The sequence below is a fragment of the Triturus cristatus genome, chromosome 8 (genome assembly GCF_964204655.1).
Source record: "Triturus cristatus chromosome 8, aTriCri1.1, whole genome shotgun sequence".
NCBI lineage: Eukaryota > Metazoa > Chordata > Amphibia > Caudata > Salamandridae > Triturus > Triturus cristatus.
The window spans coordinates 105,352,396-105,374,612 of NC_140591.1; the positions used below are offsets into that span (position 1 = coordinate 105,352,396).

General features: G+C 43.6%; 1 protein-coding gene across 3 annotated transcripts in view; it reads left to right on the forward strand.

Annotated features, from left to right (window-relative positions):
* Positions 1–22,217, forward strand: part of LOC146801637 (prolactin receptor-like) — a 396,244-nt gene that overhangs the window by 264,988 nt on the left and 109,039 nt on the right. For all 3 annotated transcript variants that reach the window (XM_085621110.1, XM_085621111.1, XM_085621112.1), the window contains one exon: positions 16,412–16,541. In XM_085621110.1, coding sequence (XP_085477236.1) covers positions 16,412–16,541 — 130 coding nt within the window. The remainder of the gene's footprint in view (positions 1–16,411; positions 16,542–22,217) is intronic.

Below are 22,217 nucleotides of genomic sequence, written 5' to 3' on the forward strand. Positions count from 1 at the left end.
TGCCTGGGAAGCGGTTTCAGCCCGGGCTGCCACACACGAGCTGGGGGTGGTGTATGCACTGCCAGGCCAGTGCACAACACTTGCATCACCCTCCCTCTTCCTGCCATTGCGCTCCATGCTTCTGAAATGTAAGAAAAAAACGTGCATTTGTGCTTCAAATGTCCAGTCCTACAGCAGCACACTTCCAAAGCCCATACATGACAGTAACGCCATTCAAGGCCCCAGTCTCCCGAATTTTTTTTTTTAAATCTCCCACTTTGCTCTTCTGAAATGTTGGCATGTATGCCAGCCCTGAAAGCTCCGCATCGGCTCCCAGGGAATGCAAGGATCAAATTCAACGCCCTCCACTGTCCACATAGCCTACTGGCTCAAGGGGCCAGCCAGGATACTTTCAAAAATCCCTACCCCAAAATGCTTTGCAGCACCTTGGCAATGGCATGTCAGAATATATTCGCATCCTTCCAAAACTCGCTTTAGTAGTAGATTGACAGTTTTTTTATGAACACAAAATGGCAATTTTTTATTTATTTTTCTGAGCCTATTTGAACCTGTAGCTTTAAAACATAATGGGCTTTGATAAATCCTTTTGTAGGTGTTGCTGGGTTACTTATTCCCTGTGCTCATTTGACGCGCTGAATAAATATAAAATGTAGAGAGGTCATGTTTTTCAGAGCAGCAGTGCTTTGATGCCAGGCCTCTATGTGCTGCTTTTGTCTGTGGCTGTAAAGCTGTCAGTAGGCAGTCAGGGGAGAGTGCTTTGTTTGGTGTCACACCTGGGGCTCTGCAGTGGCAGACTGCAGGACACAGCAGGAAGGTGGCTGAGACAGGTGGAGAAGGGAGGCTTTAAGACCCCTGCATGTCATGTGACACTCGGAGAGTGCAGGGTTGTGCCACTATGCAGGAAACTGAACCCTGTAGTCTTCAGTGACACACCTCATTATCCAGTGTACCTGAAAATGGAGAAGATGATTGGTGATCTAGAGCTTCAGGATGTGATGTAACACTACATCTATCAGGCTCTGGTGCCTGTGTAGACTAATGTATCCTCTACACAGATCAGTGTTTGACCTCATAGTCACACGTTTGTATCCTAGCGGGTACGCTTAGGCGGTCTATTAAATGAGAACCACTGAGTTGGATAACAATAAAGATTTGCTGTTCAGTGCGTAGATGTTCCAAGGTGTGATCATGCACTTGCTATGTTATAACCTTGATGACTGGAATCATGCCTTTCTGTGGCTGCAACATTTCCACATAATTATGGATTTACCATCCTTGCCACATAATCCAACTTCTGCTTTATAATTTTCAGATTTTAACAAAAATAATTTTGACCGTAGTTCAAACGGATTAAAAGCTTTTTACAGCACCACATGTGGTAGACTATGCAATTGTTACCTGTTCGCTTTTCATTTACTGAGTTCTGTATTTAGGTGTTAAATTGGTGCTAATGAGGTGAAACGTTTTCCCCGATAGAATACATGTCTGTTAAACACTAGCGTAGCTAGTGGGGGGGCGGTGGGGTTTAGAACCACCACTGAACATTACCCCAAAAGAGTTCTTTTCACAGGGCTCCATTCCCAACTACCTCAGACCAAGTGTATCTGGGTTCAGCAGCAGCAAAATCGAGAATAGGTTGGGTTGGTATCTTTAGTTGCAGCAGTTTGCTCCTGTCATTGCTTGACTCTGTATGGTTTGAAGAGGACAGTGTTCTGCTTCCCCATTCCCAAGATATTAATGGGCGTTTAGTCATATAACAAAGTATTAAACCTTCCTTCATACACAAGTCCTCATTCACTTCTTCTGTTCTGATGATGGTCCCGTTCATTGGTTGAACGTGGAAACAAATCCTTTACACCTAAAAGTCGAATATTATTAAAGCGGATTTAAGAATAAAGCAATAATTCTTTGGGAAACCCATCGAAAGAGTAACATCATCATAGTGAGAGTATAAAAGAGCGTGGGCTATTCCCTGAAAGAGGACATGTAGAATAAAAGCAAAAAATTGGTCATAGGCTATCTGAATCCATTTTGTTATATATTAAAGGAAAGTAATAGAAACAAACCAAAGATTCTGTGGTAGAAATGCGGTTGGCCCATTACCATCACGGATAAGGCCGGGAGTGGAGTTTGATTGAGTAAAGTATACATCCTGTAGGTTGGTAAACAAATTCTAGAGCAAATACGTACCCCCCCCGCTACCTGCCATGGGCGTCAATCTGAGGGATAGCCCCGGGCGCCAGAAGCTCTAGCTACGCCACTGCGCACGCCGCAACAATACCCATATGCCGCGTAGACGAGCAGCAGCAATCTGCACAGCTATTCGTCTGCTTTCAGTTCTTAACCAGAGACTACTCCGCTCTCCTCCGTTACCCCTCCTCGTTGTCGCACCCTTTTCACTGCCAGTACAACAAGGTGTCAGCGCTTACCAAACAGCTTGCATGCTGGCAGCCTGTCTTATCTACAAAATCTTTTTTTTGCAGTTTTATATAGCGCGGACTCGACCCAGAGGTATTGGAGCGCTTTACATGAGCACCAGTTACAGGACACATTCATTTTTGGTAGGCGCGGGGAGATTACGTGATTTGCACAGACTCACAGAATGTTGAGCTGACGCCGAGACTCGAGCCTGGTTCCCCAGCTCCAAGGTCGGCAGTTCTGGCCATTACGCCATATTCTCTCCCCTGAATGCGAGAATTACTATATAAATACATAGCAACAAAGTCACAAGCACGCGCTCCATGATATGCCGCACAAGCATGTTACTAAGAAGCATAACACACAAAAAAACACAGTGTTTCAATCGCACACAACCATATACCAAACTCAAAGTTACAATAAAAAGATACAGATACTGTCTTGTTAACAGCACTTCACACGAGTGGTGCATCCGGGCTATGCTACTTATCAGCTGCATTTTTTAAGGGCTACTTCTCTGTTTAAAAGTGGGGTGTTCCTAAAGGGAGACAGGTATTTAATCTCGTAACCAGGTGCAAACTCTAAACCATACAAATGCATATATAATCATACGTAGTCATTAGACCTTCTTATTTTTAGGAATTAGCACAACGTTAAGGTGCATTAAATCAGTGTGGCCTTACCCTCACTATTCACACACAAATTTCATGCTCAGCATTTCATCACCCTAACTTGCCAAGTTTTTTTTTTAACAATTCAGACAATGTGTGCAAGTAAGGCACTCACGTTAGTCAAACCCCATGAATTGTACCTTCATCATCCTTTTACATTGTTCTTTACATATTTTAGGGCTATTGCTTTGCCAGGCGAGGTAGGTGAACGTGTGTGCCAGAAAATATTTTTTTACTTATAACCCACACCTTCCATGCATTCCGAGTAACTACTGTCTGGGACTTCCGTGCGTACTGTGTAACACAAGGGGCCTACATACTGCCCAAGCACGTAAAGCAGATGCCAGCAGAGAGTGTTTAATCAGTCAGCCATCTTGTCATGTCTCCTTATGGCATTTGCAATGGCAGGGCATTTTTGGGGATTTGAGATTTTTCACATTATGGCAGGTTACCGGTGCTTGTGACATTTCTGAAAGCCGGACATCTGAGTGCAGTGCACAGTTGAGCCATAGACATGTCTGACTGCAGTGCACTGGTTGTGCATTTGAGATCTCCGAGTGCAGTGCGCAGTGGTGCATGTGACACCTCTGACTGCTGTGCCCTTGTGGTGCATGTGAGATCTCAGAGTGCAGTACATAGGTGGTGACTACGGCGTTTGTTGAAAAGCCTTGGAATGGGTCAATAAATGTTTCCTGAGGCAAGCATGTATTCCTGACTCGGATTGCATGATTCATTGTGTAGTAATTGTATAGCTCTTCAGTCCCTGATGCCACAGCACCCATGATAATGTGCTGCACGGCTAAGCACTTCTAAGGTCCCAAAGGCAAGACCTATTGGCTATGCCAATGTTTGTTACACATGGTAACACTATCTGGGCAAAGATTGCACCCTGTTACCAATTTAGCACACAAATAAAAAAATGACCAGTCAAGCTTTGCGAAGGGCTTTCCTCCATGAGGGGACACGTGCCACCAAGCTTTTATAAACGTTCGATCCGTTTGAGCTAGAAATAAAATAATTTATCGTTAACATCTTCATATTATATAGTAAACGATGGATTATGTGACAAACACAGCAAATCCATAACTGTGCAAAAAACACCACTTCCTATTAATCGCATATATCAGTGACCCTGATGATAGCTCACAGAATCAATGTAATGGTTGCAGAGCACTTATGTAGCCTGTAGGGCACAGGTTCAAATCCTATCAAGATGGTACATGAGTTCCTGTGTTTGTTACAAAGATCCATGTTTAACCTTCAGGTCACAAGTTGTAATCCTGGTGAGAAAGCTCTGTGGGTTATGTGCTGGAGGCAAAGGTCTGTGGATAGGAAGAAGGCATATGGTTTAATTCTTATGTGACTAGTTCAAATGAGTAGACTTACTATAAAGAGAACGTTTCCCTCTGAGAATCAGCCGCATTTATCATAGAGTGAAAGATGACCTGCAGATCCCCTGATGGTCAATGAGGGCAAACAGTGGACCAGATTGGCAATGGGGGGTGGTGGGGAGATCAAGCATCATGGCGTCCACTCCATAGAGTGCAGCCTTGCATTGTAGGACATCTGGAAAAGTCTTGCGTTGCACCCTCATGGCAGTCACCAGTCTTGGGCACCTGATATGTTTATTGGCAAAGTCTGGTAGTACAGAAGAGGCAATACTGGCACCCTTTGTGCCTGGGTTGCTGAAATGAGGCCCTAGGTGAAGCAGAAGAGGCGAGGGGGCAAGTTTTTCAAAAACGTTAAAAGGTTATCCTCAAGTCATAATGAGATCCAGAGGGTTGAGTCTTTTTCATGGAGTTTTCTTTACAAAATATATCACGCTCGTATGAGTACGTCATGAAATACACATACTGTAGGTTCATGGAAGCTGATCTCCGTCTCCTGGGAGGCACGGATGTGGCATTGGTTCCACGGGGAGGATTTTGCGGACGATTCATAGTGGTTTGGAACGTGATCTTCCTTGAGCGATATCCAGGGGAGAGCCTTGAGAATTGTTTCATTTTAGCCTGAATGAAGCAGGAGAGCCTGCTTTTGAACCTTTTTACAATGTGCACAGAGGTTTTTTAGTGGCAACTGTCCAGGTGGTGCGACACCACTGCTAACATCGATGCAGTTTTGTGGAGAAGTAGGAGGGATGTGGCTCCTACCACAGCCAGGAGATGGAACGCGTGTTCTTGGTGACCGAGTTCACTTGATGGGGAAAGGCGAAATCCTTGTAAAAAAATAAAATAAATCGAATCCTGGAAGCTGGGGCATGTGGAGAGCCTGCTGACTTCGACCGAGCGAGATGGCGATATGGTGGGTTCACAAAGGTCCCACAAGGATAGTCCCAGGCTTGGGTCTGTTCAGGCACTGAAATTTGCATCCAGAAGTAGAACTGCTTCAAGCAGCCGGTTACACGCTCTGGGAAGCCGAGAACTTGCTCTACGCTCTATGGAGTACTCCAATTTACTGCTGTAACATCATCTACTCTGAGCTCCCAAAAAGACCCATACACGCACTTCAAAGACTTCAAATTCTTGCCAGCCAGACTGCGCTTCAAGCCGCGCAAGCCTAACCACATAAAAGCAGCCCTGAAAGCACTCCACAGGCTCCAGGGAATGCAAGAATCAAGTTCTTAGTACCATACACACAGCTTATTGGGGCAAAGGGCCAACAAATCTGCCTGAAAACAGCAACTCAATACACACTCAACAACATCCTGTGCTAAGTGTCTGCACATCTGATGGGCCAAACAGCCTTCCATGAGATGAAACGGCAGACCCAGGGAGGCCAGGGCCCCCACTCTGCAGAGTGACCTGAAACCATGCAGGAAGGAAGAGCCGAACTGCATGTTGGTCCCTAAAAGCCTCAGAAACTGGACTCTTCAACTCGCAGGCAACTAAACTTCCTGCAAAGTGGGCTCTAGTTCCACCTCTCACAAAGTATAGATTATGGTACAACTACAGCACTCTGAAGTATTTCCGTGTTCAATTGGTGTACACTCAGAGGTACTAGTGACATGCTCTAGGTGACACTAGCCTTTCTCAATATGGCTAGTTGACAAACCACACAAAAGGTGCTGCAGGAATGGTTGCAACTAGCCTGACCACTGGCAATTACTCTGCGTAGCATTCCAAGCCATCATTTTTCACCCAGTGTGCCGGTCTAGACAGAAGCTTGCCTTATGCTAATCATTTCTGACCCGGCTCCATATGGAGCAGGTCTTCCTAAACTGTCAGATCAGTCCCCCTCCAGAAGAGACCACATGCAAACCTAGACCGGTGTTGGTCTCTCACTCAGTGAGCTATAGTTTACACTCAGTGAGTTATAGCTTAGACTCAGTGAGTTATAGCTTAGATCTTGCCGCACAGCAAGCAAGGGACTGCTGTCTGGACATACCCTTGACCTCTTAGGGCGTTACATCAAACACACAAAAGGTGATGAGAGGAATAAACCTCTGGCAATCACTCTGGGTAGCATTTGAAACCATCTTTTCCCACCCACTAGCAAATTAGCACTGACCATGGCCCTCCTGGGAGCAGTTCATCCTGAAATGTCAGACTAGTTCCCTTCCAAAAGTGACCACAAGCAACCCCAGGCAGTAGGGCCTCTTTAGAGTGGCACATTGAGAGACAACCGAGGGGCTTCAATGCTACCCCAAATGAGTGTCAATGGTTAGACTCTTTGCAAGCATTCCTCTCATCAGCCCTTGCATGGTTGACAGGCCAGCCAGGCGCTGGACGGCTGCCAAGGCAACCGGACCAAGGAAGACTAGTCGCCATTCTGTCCATCTACACTTTTAGCTGTAGTTTCTTGAGGCATTTTGGCTCCTGCCTTTGCTGAGGCATAGAAAGGGCTTCAAGGCAGTGACATTTATTAAACCCCCAAACCTATTGTTTGAACTGTGTGATATATATTGCCATTGTTAATATAAATATGCCCATGCCTATAAACCAGGGGCGGTGTGTCCCTTAGAGTGTTGGGGCATTGCCCCGCTATTTTGCCCCCCCCCCCAATTAAATGCACGTAAAGTCCTAAATATTTCAGGACTTTTGAGGCATTTCTGCTGTGGGCCGGTTGCAGTATCGAGGCATGAGGAGGCTGGTCCCTTGAGAATACAGTGCTGCCCTGAGGGGGTGGGGCATATTATTGACAGACAGGAGGCACCATCAGAGTTCGAGGGGCCCAAGTGCGCATGTTGGGTTGGACGGCTGCCTCTCTCCGGGCAGCCCAACATGCGCTCTAGAGCCAGCTCAGTCTTCCCCTTGCGCATACAGGAGCTCGGGTGACTCGTAGCCGCAGTCCCCTGTCACAGCCAATCTAGGCACTGCTGTAACAGCAGGAGCAGCGTATAGATTGGCCTGTTACGCTTGACGCTAGCGGGTCGCGAGTCTTGCGGATGGCAGCGGCAGAATGCAGTGGGGGTGGGCTTCTTCTCATTCCGCTCATGGCTGCTGGATCTGAGCCGGAACACGAGCCCGCTGTCGCTGAGCTGGTGCGGAAGTGCAGCAGAGGAGCAATACGCTGCCTCATTCTACAGGGACGCCGTCGCCTTCCCAGTGCAGGATCCTGGCAGTACCGAATATATGTCGTTTCTACGCATTCCGTTGCAACGCATGCCTTTACCACGCATGCGTTACAACGGAATGTTTTTTCTACGCATTGCCTTTACCTCGATTTTTCCTTTACCCCGCTTTTTCTTTTTTGGGGGGGAGACCCTCCCAATCCCCCTTTCTTCTTTTTTTTGCCTTTTTCTTAGCTCTTCGTTGACACTAAAAAAGGACTGACGCATTTTTTTGGTTGATGAAGATGTTGTTCCGTGATGACGTTGCTTGCGTGGTAAAGACGGTCGTTGAAGCAATACGCGTTGTGACGACGTTTACGAGGTAAGTGTACCGTTATAAACGTAACACGTAGAAAATGCTTCGTGGTAAAGGCTGTTTCCCGGCAGTACCATGTCAGGGCTGGGCTCCGACTCCTGACCGGGAGTGGGCTGCTGGCGGTCCCTGAATACCTTCTCCAGGAGCTGTTGGCCATCAGGTGAGAGATGGACGGGTATGTAGGGTGAGAGAAAAGGTGGGCTGCAGTGTGAGGATGAAGAGTAGACCGTCCTTTCAGCAGCCCACCATTCTGACAGGCCCGGGCTGCATTTTCACTACTGAGTGGGGTCTTGAATGTCGATGATTTGTGCTTGTTTGTGATGCCCGGGTATGGTCTTAGGAAGGGACCACGCTGCATCCTCTGAATGCACTCTGCAACCAAGGAAAACCAGTCGGAATACTAAACGCCACACACACATTGTGTGGCTGGTGACAAGACCCGACCATGTTTTCTGCTTTTCTTTCTTACAAGAACAGTTTTATCCTTCGCATGCACAGTACAAGAATGTCATGAGGCCCTCTGTAACTGGCAATTTAGATGTGCACCCTGGGGGTCCTGCAGTAAAATCTGCCATCTAGTAACACACTGCCTGACCTCCACTACAAATCTCCCAAAAATGAGGCGTTGTTTGCAGTTTCATTTTCAACACTATCAAACGTTTTGCAATCTGTACTTTTCGGTCAGTGCTGTGGAAATAGTTGGTACCAGTGGGACAGATTTCAACTTGAGAAAAGGATGTTCTGCTATGCTTTCTTGTGAAATGCAACGTCTCTTAATGACCTTGATTATAGTCACGATAACTTTAATGACCAGCCTCTGACACTGTCCAGGATTAGAATGTCATTTGTCATGGGTTTTCTGTGTCTGCTTCATGAAACCAAGGGCTGCAGTTAGTGAAATATGTCAAGGAGATGTCCAGGGCATGCTGCATGTAGTGTTTCGATAAAGAGAAGGAAAGGGTTGTGTCAACTTTGCCAGATTTCCAGAAGGGCTAGTAAACACCCAAGCAATACAAGTAAGTGTTTCACTGCAACCAATTAAGCTCAGTGCATGGGTTTAGATATTTAATTAAAGACAAGTGAAATAAGTGAAGGCAGAGAGCCAAGGAGTTCCCAATGTACAAATTCTGGCACGAGGGTTGTCGGATTGTTCACTTTTCCAAATCACGTCACATGGGGGCTTCAGGGGACTGCGGCGGGATGGCGCCTAAGTTGTTGGTGCCTGCAGGATGGGGACTTCTTCACGGCCTATAGTCACAGAGGTGAAAGGTACATTAAGGAAAATAAAGGGTTTGTGGAATCCTGAGGGAGACGTTAAAGCCACCATGCAGGGGGACATTATCAGCTAGATCAAGGGTCAGAAACGTTGGGCCCAACAAAAAATCTTGGATTTAGAATCTCGTATCTGCGACTTGGAACACCAGTTCCTCGCTGAAGCGGCAAACTTGACCCTGAGGGACACTTTGCACACCCACTCTTATGCCAGGAACATATGCAAAAGACTCGAGCTGCGTGGTTGACTATGCGCAGCTAGGTATATCAATGTGGTGATAAGGCTAATAAGACCCTTCATAGGCTGTGCACGCCCCATAAAGCCAACACTTCCATATCGTATATTGACGCAGACAATGGTCTGTGCATAATGGGCAGCATGGATATTGCACAAGCCTTTGCCTCATATTACCAGTTACTGTTCAGTGCCCATCTTGATGGGGAGAAGGGAAGACCTATGTTTTGTAGCACACCTCCCGGCGACCAAGCTAGATAGGGAGATACTGGAGGCTGATATCACCACAGAGGAACTGGGAGCAGCCCTGACACAACTCCGGCCGGCAGGGCACCTGGTCCCAATGGGTACCCGGCAGAATTCTGTAAACTCATGTGGCCTCAAGTGTGCCCGTTGTTATTGCGGACCTTCCAAAAGGCTTGGAAGAAAGGCCAACTAGCTAGGGATCTTCAGACAGCGGATATAGTGATTCTTCTGAATCCGGAGACACGGGTTGTGAGGAATGTCTGCAATTCTCTTTAATAAATACCAAGGACAAAACCTGGGCTAAAGTGCTGGCCAATAGGTTGTTGGGGGTGATTGAGAAATTAGTCTACCAGTCCGGGTTCATGCTCCGTAGAGTTACCAGGCACAATTAGATGAGTCCACAACGCCATTGAAATGAGTGCCAGGCTCCCTGGGAACCAAGCTCTACTTATGGCCGAATTCCCAAAAGCTTTTGACTCAGTAGATTGGGAGTATCTTTTCATATTATTGACGCATCTCAAATTTTGCCCCAAATTCATAAGTGTACAATCGACTACTATATATTCAACTCCATGCTAGGGTATAGTTGGGAGGAGTTGTGCCCCCCCCCCGGTTCCCCATTGAGAGGAGCACTCAGCAGGGGTTCCAGCTATTTCCATTGCTTTTTGTGCTAGCAATAGAACCCTTAGCCGCATGGGTGAGAGTAGATGCATTGTTGCGCGTCTTCCAGCGGTCACCGACAGTGAGTGACAGAATCTCATTGTACGCTGATCACATTCTGCTCTTCTTGGAAGACCTCTCCAGCTCTGGGCCACGAGCGTTGCAAATCTCAGCCATTTTCAGTTCCTACTCTGGCCTCAGTATTAATAAAGACAAGTTGTCTATATATCCAATTTCCCACCATACAGCGGCAATGCCATGGGCCGCAGGTTTTTGGGTACTCCCACAGGGGTTTTAAATACCTCGATGTACATCACGGACAACAAGACCTAGATGTATGACAGTAACCTCTGCTCTCAATTGGAGAGATTGGCCAGACATATTCGATTCTGGAAAGCCCTTCATCTGTCTCTTCTGGGCCGTTCCTCAATTTTTAAGATGGTGTCCCTGCCGAGATTATTCTTTGCACAGGGCTAATGCTCTGCTACGGGAACTCCTGTGGAATGACGGAGCACCTCGGGTTGCCCTTGCGAAATGTTGTAGACTTAAAGTCGAGGGAAGCCTTGCCACTCCAGACTTGATGTCGTATTACAGGGGAGTGCATCTGCTGGTGCTCAACGACTGGTGGTTTGAGGGATCCGTATACCTGGCCTACGCGGTGGATGGATGGGTCTTAGCCCATGACTACCTTCCGAACTTGCTGTATGACGGCTAAGAGCCACATGGACAAGTTTTACACATACTGTGTGGAGTCTTTTTGTGGGTACGCAGTGTGTTGCAAGGGTGGTGTTGTGCTAATGAGCTTCATGTAGGTCAGGTGTTCCGACAAAGATGGTGCATACGCAATGGCTGCAGGAGGCTTCGAAGTGTGGCTATTGGCCACTGCTTCCGTGAAAAGACGATGACGCATGCGTTTTACCCATGACATGAACACCCCGGGGTCACTGGCGTGTAGGGGAGGCAGCTATGGCTGCAGGAGGCTTCGAATTGTGGCTATTGGCCACTGCTTCCGTGAAAAGACGATGACGCATGCGTTTTACCCATGACATGAACACCCCGGGGTCACTGGCGTGTAGGGGAGGCAGCTATGGCTGCAGGAGGCTTCGAATTGTGGCTATTGGCCACTGCTTCCGTGAAAAGACGATGACGCATGCGTTTTACCCATGACATGAACACCCCGGGGTCACTGGAGTGTAGGGGAGGCAGCTAAAGACAAGAGACCAGTCATCCCGGCGACAGCATGTACGTCCGCTGTGTAGGGTAGATACAGAATCTAATACATTCGACGTGGACTCCAAGGATCAAACCAAGGGTGGGTCGTCTACATCCCTCTCCTGTTGCAGGTGATAGTTAATTACGAATCAATTGTCTACACAGGACCATTAAGTTAGCCCCTAACTAAGGGACAGAGCATGGGTCGCTGAAGTGAAATAAGTGTTAGCGAGTCTCGATGTGAGTTGGCACACCCCACGCCCTACCGTCATTGCCATAGTGAGCGCGCGTGGGCCTGACGTCTGCTCCGGAGTGCTAGCAGAGGCGGCCATTGGTCTACCTGCGCGGTGTACTCCCACGCAGGGCTTTAAGTGGGCCGGGTCTCACCGGGTCTGAGCACCGGCAGTTTTTTTAAAGAGGCCTCAAATCGGGTCTCTATCGGGCTCTGTTTTGTGCCCTGACACCCGCGGTCTGTGTTTTTTTCCGGACTGCAGTGACAGCAGGCACATCGATGTGCGCTGCTCTCACTGCTAACGTCTCACTAGTGGAGAAGTTACGGCATGACCTCATGCGAGTTGAGCTTTTTAGGGGAAGGGGAATCCTTTGGAGAGTCATTTTCTCTCTGGATTTCCCTTCTCTTTTTAAAACTCATGAGCAGCAACATCGTTGTGGTGTCACTAGGGCTTTAAGTGGAAGCTTTCTCGATATTATATCCAACAAGCCATAGTTGCTGCTTATTTATCTTATGCAACTAACAACCATTGACAAAGCCAATATTCCTGGCTTGTCGTAGGTGTATTGTTACTTGTTGTATCATATATCTGGATGCAATGACAGAAACAGCAAAATACAAGTCGGGTGGCACAGTATGCTAAGCACCAGGGCACAAGTCCTAAAAAAAGAAGTGGGGGGACGCTGACGTCACAACAGGAAGTGACGTGACAAAAGGTAGCTTGCACCATCAGACTCATTGACTCCCCTTGCTCACCCCTTAGATGCGATTGCATCAGAGAAGCCAGCGCATGAGCAGCGTTCTCAATGAGCTCCGATCTCGCCCCAGAGAGGCCAAAGAGTGAATGTGTGGCTCCATTTGCTCCAGTTATCGAGCTTCTGGTAAAATAAGTGGGGGATCGCTGTCCACCCGCGTGGTACCCCGACTCGAGCCCTGCTAAGCACAGATTTTTAGCTTGTGTTTTTTAAGCCACGCCCTTATTTACATCGGCCACGCCCCTTTGAGAGACCCCCCCCAGTTTTTTCATCCCACTTAAAGCCCTGCTCCCACGCTCAAATATATCGCATTATATCGGTTTTTTGGGAAAGGGCAATTGTGTGCACTGAACAATTATCTCATTTTTTTCATCAATATGGAATATTTCAATGGCGTAAAAGGCGGCAGCCAATAAAATACCGTGCTGAAAATGGTGTACCAGTTGTTAGTTTTTTTGCTCAGAATGAAGGGTTAGACAGTCCATATAGTTATATGAAGAAATGCATATTCACAAGTGAGTAGATTTATTTATCTGTTCGGGACTTAGCGGGTGTGATTCAGTGCAGCTTCCAGTGTGTACAGCACTCGCCAACGCGACTTGAAAGCTCTCCCGCTTTGTTAAATAGATTAAAGGATCGAATCGACTAATTGCGCAACGCGATCATGTTACACGGGCTTTCACACAACAATGCAGAGACGGATTTTGGGGGGAATTGAAACCCCAGACTCGTATTGACGTGCAGTCTGCAGTGGTATTTTTTTTTTTTCAAAAGCACATTTGATACGCGGCAAAGCCAAGGAGCAGGTGGGCATGGTGGCGGCATGGGAGATCTGGATATCAAACTCAAAGCATGGCTTAGCCAGAATTAGCTATGACTCATTGGGTAACCTGTGAATTAAATTGATAAGCGGCATCTACAAAAAACCACATCAGATGCGGACGAAGCCAGATGGAAGCGAACACACTAAAGTTAGGCCCGGTGCTTGTTCTCTTTCAGCGCAGGGCATGCCGGGTAAAAACCACATTGGCAAAGGAACCGTGGATGCTTATTAGGGGCTCCAGGGGGTGGCAGCTACGTGCCCTGGTATGCCCTTTCCTACCGCTGGCAACTGCAGAAGCGTCTTACCTCAAACAAGATATTTGAGAGGGTCACGTCGCCCATCTTCTCATAGCATGCTTCGTCCGTCATAGGCGCCCCCTCCGCCCCCCCCCCCTCCACATTGAAGTAGGACAGTGAAGTGGACTCAACCATGAAGAGGATTCTTAGATATTAAATTATACAGAACAATGCAGAGCTTCAGATGCAATTTAAAATGATCTACGGGTATACCCAAACATTACTTTTTATTTCAGAGTACCCTTAATATAATTAAAAATGAGTAGTAAGTGGCCTGCACCATTGATTACTCCTGTTTCACTGCTCTGCACTGCCGAGAGACTTTTGCTGTATGTATGCAATATGCTTTTGTCATTCTAGCGGCCGGCCGGGTGGTTGTAGGCCCATACCTGTAACTTTTACAACCTGCAATAAACGGTTTAAAAAAAAAAAAAAAAAAATGAGTAGTAAGAATGGTTAGTTGACTCATTGTTGTCACCACAGAACTATTTTTCACTGCATATCATTTTTTATTATATCAGGGGTTCTCTAGAAAAAAAGGAGATATCATGTTTGATGTAGGACACTTTTGGGACCTAAGGTTGAGCTTCTACAGTGACTAAATACATAGCCAAGTATCTTTGTGTGAAGTATAGGTTTATATAGGACATGCTTGGGTTGTTTCTCTGTCTCTCCTGTGGTGCTCAGACTGCCCTGGTGAACCCTGACCCCAGGGTCATGAAGGCAGCTCTATTACTCGCTGTCTGCCCAGCACTCCATTGCTTCCTCGCTGCAGGATCTATAAACCTTACACAGACATAAATACTTTGCACTTTTGCTTGTATTTCCGAGCTCACTATCGCCTACCAGTTTATTTTAGCAGTACAAACGATAACAGGACAGCAATGGTCTGCTCAGTCCGAGTGGGTTATGCAAATACTCCCCGTGGGATCATGAGACTGACCTGGAGGGTCCGAGATCCCACAGCCCTCCTGCCGGCCCAGAAGGACTCTGCGCCCCTCATATGGAAGTGTCCCTCAGCTCAGCCATCGCACCTCATTACAGAGGGCACCCTTGAAATGAGGACTTTAAGCCTTTCATAAACACAGGGTAAAGCTCTTCTTGATCTGTTTGCAGAGCCAGATCTGGAGGTCGGGCCTTCTCAGACATCCACCCCAAAAAGTGTGGAATTACCTTCCGCTACACATCAGAGTCTCCTCCTCTCTTCTTGGGTTCTGCAAGACACTGAAGACCTGGCTTCTTCAATAGACTTGCCTTCCCAGCCTAGGTGAGGCAAGAATCTCACCTGATCAGCACCAGGGTACCCTCCCCGATGATGGTGCGCTCTACAAATACTCAGAACATAACATTCTTGCGCATGAGCTTCAGGAGTCAGAACATTAAACAGAGTTTCAGTTCTTGAGCATGACCAGTCCCCCAGACCTTCTGCATTCGACCCATCAGGACAAGGTACAAAGCTGAAGGGAAGCTTGCACAAGAGCATGCGAGCTGCTTGGGATGTAAACCCGACCAGAGCTCTTCAGAGGAGAATGAGACGGAATTTAGATAGGTGACCTCTGCTGCTGCTTCTTCCCGCCACTGGAAAGTATTAAAACTCCATTTCTGTGCTTCACACGGAGAGTATAGCTGGCTTCTAAGCACTCTTAGTTTGTGCAGATGCTAGACTTAGTCAAAGCCCGCAATCAGACTGAGGGCAACACCCCCTTTGGTAAAGAATCATATCGCATCAAATGAAATATAGTCCTCAGCTAGACCAGAAACTGTATCGGTTCATGCGATGTGCTAGTCCATCATTGTTCACAACGAGGGTACCAACTGATATGTTAGCCCTTGAAGCAGGTGTCATCACCACACTTTCATTAATTGCGAAGTATGTGTTATTTTGATTTGTGAGTCCATTCTCTATCATTTTCATCTTTTCCCACCTCCATTTGTATCTTTGATTGAGGCCCACAAATATTTGATGCATGTTTATTATTCATCCTGGTGAAGGCTGTTGTCTGTTTGACAGGGAAACAAAAACAATATTGTTGACATTTCTCTTTTTTTGACCGTTACCAGAAAAAATAATTTTGTTCACTAGAGATATACATTCATCCCAAGACTTCTATATATTGGAATCTATTTGTTTTGGTCAGGCGTTTGTGTAACACATAGCAATCTGGCAGCGTAAAGGTGTAAATGTGATATGAACAATGGTATGAGTGCCAGATTGGTGATGTGAATAATATCCTTATAATGTATGACAGGGGATACTTATCCATATATGACTTTCCCTACAAGGGTTGAAGGTGAGCTAGACAAATGTGTACAAATACACATGACCTCCTGTGGGAAAGTGTAAGGACATTGAAAATGTCCCTAGTCTCAACAACAGAAGGCCTAGTGAGGATGGGGAGATGCAATACTTACAACAACAGCTAAAGAGATGATTTAGCAGTTGTTGACGTGGTTGGATAATGGGAGGAGAGCATTCTCTGCGCCGTAGAGGACTAGGCAGAGGGGTGTCTTCAAGCACTAGAATGACAAGCGATTAATTATGTAATGAAAAGTCCATGCTGTGCTTGGCTTGCCTCACTAGGGGCACTCTCTAAAACCAGAGAGAGCAGCCACAACATATTTTATACTGACCATGTGTCCATGCTGTCCGTAATGTCCATAAACTACAGGAAACAATGGATGCCAAGGTGATAACTTGACTAACCGATCCCTTCTTCACATTTCAGGACCTTCCTTAAAGCCGCCATCCATCAGACTCTGCCGTTCGGTCAACCAGGAGACCTTCACCTGCTGGTGGAGCATTGATGGGGATGGACAATCATGCAGTGCCAACTACACCCTTACCTACACTGTGGGGTAAGGACATTTATGAGATACAATGGTTCACTGGACATGTGCCAAAGAGACACATCTCGTAGAGTGTGGGCAGAATGTCCACTTCATGGTCACAGATCTCTCCAGAAAAACTGTCAGAGGGACTTTGTCCCAAGTTTGTCTCTGTTTTGGACTATCCTTTGCCTCTCTCCTTGTTTTGACATGAAGATCAAGAGGGCTGGCTTTTCAGATATTTGCCCTGGAGCAAACAAGATGCCTGTAGCATCTGAAATTTGCTTATAAAAAAGAAGAGAGTTTCCCAGGTATTGCCAAAAGGGACCGGGTATATAGAGTATTAAAAAGTATAGATTTCCCTTTTGTATTGTTCAAAGACTCCTGTAGTGAAATCATATACAATATACAATGGACCAAAGAAAAGAATTGAATTATTGGGAAATGTAGCAACACGAAATCAAGATGTATTGTTATTTTATTAATACCTGTATCAAAATTGTTTACAATATTGTATCCATTAAAAACACTTTACACATCATAATAATTTACATAAAAGACAAACATTGATAATAGTATTTGTTCACAATGATTCTATTAGCAATTATTGTCAATAATCATGAGCGTTTACACCTCAAAACATGTACAAATAAAATATTGAATAAAACAAATTTAAGTTAAAAACTGTGTCCTCTTGTCGACGCGTTTCGGTGTAATTTATGGTAAGTAACACCTTCTTCAGGACCCACACCTTAAATACAAAAAACTGCTCACTATATCAAATTTGATCAATCTACGAAAGAAGGATACATACAATTAGATTACAAACGTGTGCTCAAAAGAAGAATTTTCTTTGGTTCAGTATAATTGATAGCAACGATCTCACACAGGGTAAATATACTTAAATTTCCATGTTGAGCATTGGAGTACATTCACTAAAAGTAAACTAAGAATATTATAATATTGGAAGTAAATTATATAATAATATGCCTAATATTTCTTAACCCCGTCTCACTGATCAATTATTGCAACCATCAGAGGGAGATGGTCTCAAGAGCAGATATCTCTTGGAATATACCACACAATTAATTTCAAAAATAGGAGTATGGGGAATATTCTATTATCATTGTAGTAATCCCATTATGTATCTCTACCTCTTCTCCAGTATTTTTCAAATTTTGTATATAAAGGTCTCACTTAATGGAAGTCCTGTGCAATTAGAATGTAGATTAATCACATAATCTTTGATGTACTTACATAGGGCATATAGCTTCTTAATTCTTATCCTTTAGGGACCGAGAGGGGATATCAATTCCCTCCGTCCTATTTGAACAAATAATATATACATTTTTTATTTTTTATTCAATCCTGGTAGTTAATATACACCTGTACCTATTATTTAATCAACTATTTTTTGTACTTCACTCACCCGAAGTAATACAGTTATTTCCTCTATGTTTCCTTGTCGTGGCTTTACATATTCAATAATGTGATTGATAGAGGGAATCGAATTCATGGACCCTATTAAATCAAGGAGTATATGTGCTTTAGATTAATATACATAAAATATTCCAGGCCTATTTGCTAAGTAAAAATTTTAGTAAATTAACTCACCATACAAGCACAGATTTGTATTTTGTATTATTCTTAGCCTTCTTTTAAATGTCGAAAACTTCCGGTACGTATTTTCACTTTTTATGATAACAGTCGTACTTCTGCCTTTATTCAATTCTAGCAGAAGTCAGTTCCTAAAATTAAGAAAATAAAATGAAAGGTCTGTATAGATGAATAATTAATTCAAATATATTCATCAAACACTGTTAGATTTACAGTATACGGCCCGATATGCCAAAAATTCCTCAATATTTTCTAAATGTTTTTCCAAACTTGCTTCAAACCACCTATTTGTGAATCTATTCCTATAACCAAAAGTCATTGCATTGTAAAATCGTTCACTAACACTACCTGGATGACGACCCTAACGTGATCGACTACTGCCAGTATATCTAGTCAATACTCGACTAGAGAAGGATAATCTACTTGTATAACACCCTTTCTAAAGCTCTGTGTCTTTTTGGAAAACAAACTGTTTTAACTAGGAAAAAAGAAGAAAGACAGGGCAGCAAACCCTGTTTTTAAAGATATTCGTGGTCTATGGAGAAACTACCGGCCCTAAAATTTTAAGTAAAACAAACGGTCGAACTATGCCTCCTTTGTCTAGTCTCCTTACCGTATAAGACGCGTAGCGTCTCTGCTACCGGGATTCACGATGGCTCGTCAAGGACGGCGTCGCCGTGTAATTCCCGTTTAAATACTGTGTCACTTCCGGGGGTATACGCATTGACATCGCGTGCGGCCATTTTGGTAGTTTAAAACCAAACATTTTACCGAAACTACTCAAAGCTTTATTAAATCTGAATGAGCGTTCAATTGAACTTCTTGTTGATATTAAATGGGCTCTATTTGATGATTTTAATCCAAATGTTCTATTCCGGATAGCCAAAATTAAATATATCCTCAATATGGTTTCTTAAAACAAAAGCTGTCACGTTATACAATCGTTCACTGACAATATCTAAATGGTAACCTTAAAGGGATCGACTCCTAACAATCTGTCTAGGGAACACTCAAATAGAGGCGGATAAACTACTTCTGGGACACCCTTACTGAAGCTCCGTATCTTTTTAGAACACAAACTGAGTTGGCTTAAAAAAGGAGAGACGGGGCAATACCCCTGTTCTTTAGAATACTCATGGTATATAAAGAAAAATATCAGCCTTAAACCTTAAGTCAATGTGCACAGCCGAACTATGCGTCATTTACCTAGACTCCTTACCGTATTGGACGCGAAGCGTCTCTGCTACCGGGGTTCACTATGGCTCGTCAAGGACGACGCCATCGTGTGTCTCCTGTTTAAATACTATGTCACTTTCGGGGGTCTACATGTTAACGTCGCGTGCGGCCATTTTGGTAGTTTAAAACCAACTACTTTACCGGAACCGCTCAAAACTTTATTAAATCAGAATGAGTATTCAATAGATCTTCTTATTGATATTGTGTGGGATCTATTTAATGATTTCAATCCAAATACTCTAATATTATATACCAAATCATTAATGCAATTGTTTAATTATATAGAGCAATAGTCCAAACCATCTCTAGAGCTCAATTATTGTTTCTAAATAATTGGGAAATATAAAGTGTTATCATAATATTCCATCTAAATGTCATCGTATGTGCCCAGCTCATAGAGAATTTTTTACGCATCTTATACATGGGCTAAGAGACACAGTATTTTATATGGATATTGGTGACTCAACATTGATATTCAGTGCCTTCACCTAATTATTCTTTCCCACTCCTCTCTATTGTTTAGGCCCTGGTGATAAGTTTTAAATTTAGACATGAAGAATTGTTCTCTTTGTTTTCTTTTTGTGTCAATATCACCTCCTCGTATTGATGCTTTCATCTTTTCCAAAATGAACCAATTAAGTTCATCATCCTTATGCTTCATTTCTAACCAATGATCTACTAGTGGAGCATTTTTCTTATTATTTTTTAGTGCTGACCTATGCTCAGTAAGACGTCATCGCATTTCTCTACTTGTCTCACCTATATACCCCTTCTGACAGGGGCAGACTATAAGGTATATCACCTTTTTGGTTCGGCAATTTACCATTTCATTTATCCAATGTGAGATACCATTCAGTACCACTTTTTGTTCTTTAATGATCGTCCTACAATGTGTGCAGGTACTACATGGAAAATTACCTTTCAATTTCATCCCATCTTGAATATTTGTTTGTATACTCATCTTGGGTTCCCTAAAGGTTTTGACTAGGTGGTTACGAATAGTTTTGTTCCTTCTGTACGAGAATATGGGCTTACTCAATGGACTAATTCCTGGTTTATTCAGAAGGAACCAATTCTTATTTATCAAGTTTTTAAATTTTGGCTATCCGGAATAGAACATTTGGATTAAACTCATCAAATAGAGCCCATTTAATATCAACAAGAAGTTCAATTGAACGCTCATTCAGATTTAATAAAGCTTTGAGTAGTTTCTGTAAAATGTTTGGTTTTAAACTACCAAAATGGCCGCACGTGATGTCAATGCGTATACCCCCGGAAGTGACACAGTATTTAAACGGGAATTACACGGCGACGCCGTCCTTGACGAGCCATCATGAATCCCGGTAGCAGAGACGCTACGCGTCTTATACGGTAAGGAGTCTAGACAAAGGAGGCATAGTTCGACCATTTATTCTACTTAAAATTTTAAGGCCGATAGTTTCTCCATAGGCCACGAATATCTTTAAAAACAGGGTTTGCTGCCCTGTCTTTCTTCGTTTTTCCTAGTTAAAACAGTTTGTTTTCCAAAAAGACACGGAGCTTTAGAAAGGGTGTTATACAAGTAGATTATCCTTCTCTAGTCGAGTATTGACTAGATATACTGGCAGTAGTTGATCACGTTAGGGTCGTCATCCAGGTAGTGTTAGGGAACGATTTTATAATGCAATGTCTTTTGGTTTAATAAACCATATTGATGGTATACTTAATCTTAGGAAATAGGAATAGATTCACAAATAGGTGGTTTGAAGAAAATTTGGAAAAACATTTAGAAAATATTGAGGAATCTTTGGCATGTCGGGCCGTATACTGTTAATCTAACAGTGTTTGATGAATATATTTGAATTAATTATTCATCTATACAGACCTTTCATTTTATTTTCTTAATTTTAGGAACTGACTTCTGCTAGAATTGAATAAAGGCAGAAGTACGACTGTTATCAAAAAAAGTGAAAATACGTACCGGAAGTTTTCGACATTGAAAAGAAGGCTAAGAATAATACAAAATACAAATCTGTGCTTGTATGGTGAGTTAATTTACTAAAATTATTACTTAGCAAATAGGCCTGGAATATTTTAAGTATATTAATCTAAAGCACATATACTCGATTTAATAGGGTCCATGAATTTGATACCCTCTATCAATCACATTATTGAATATGTAAAGCACCGACAAGGAAACATAGAGGAAATAACTGTATTTCTTCGGGTGAGTGAAGTACAAAGAATAGTTGATTAAATAATAGGTACAGGTGTATATTAACTACCAGGATTGAATAAAAAATAAAAAATGTATATATATTTGTTCAAATAGGATGGAGGAAATTGATATCCCCTCTCGGTCCCTAAAGGATAAGAATTAAGAAGCTATATCCCCTATTTAAGTACATCAAAGATTATGTGATTAATCTAAATTCTAATTGCACAGGAGTTCCATTAAGTGAGACCTTTTATATACAAAATTTTAAAAATACTGGAGAAGAGGTAGAGATACATAATGGGATTACTACAATGATAATAGAATATTCCCCATACTCCTATTTTTGAAATTAATTGTGTGGTATATTCCAAGAGATATCTGCTCTTGAGACCATCTCCCTCTGATGATTGTAATAATTGATCGGTGAGACGGGGTTAAGAAATATTAAGCATATTATTATATAATTTACTTCCAATATTATAATATTCTTAGTTTACTTTTAGTGAATGTACTCCAATGCTCAATATGGAAATTTAAGTATATTTACCCAGTGTGAGATCGTTGCTATCAATTGTACTGAACCAAAGAAATTTTTTCTTTTGAGCACACGTTTGTAATCTAATTGTATGTATCCTTCTTTCGTAGATTGATCAAAT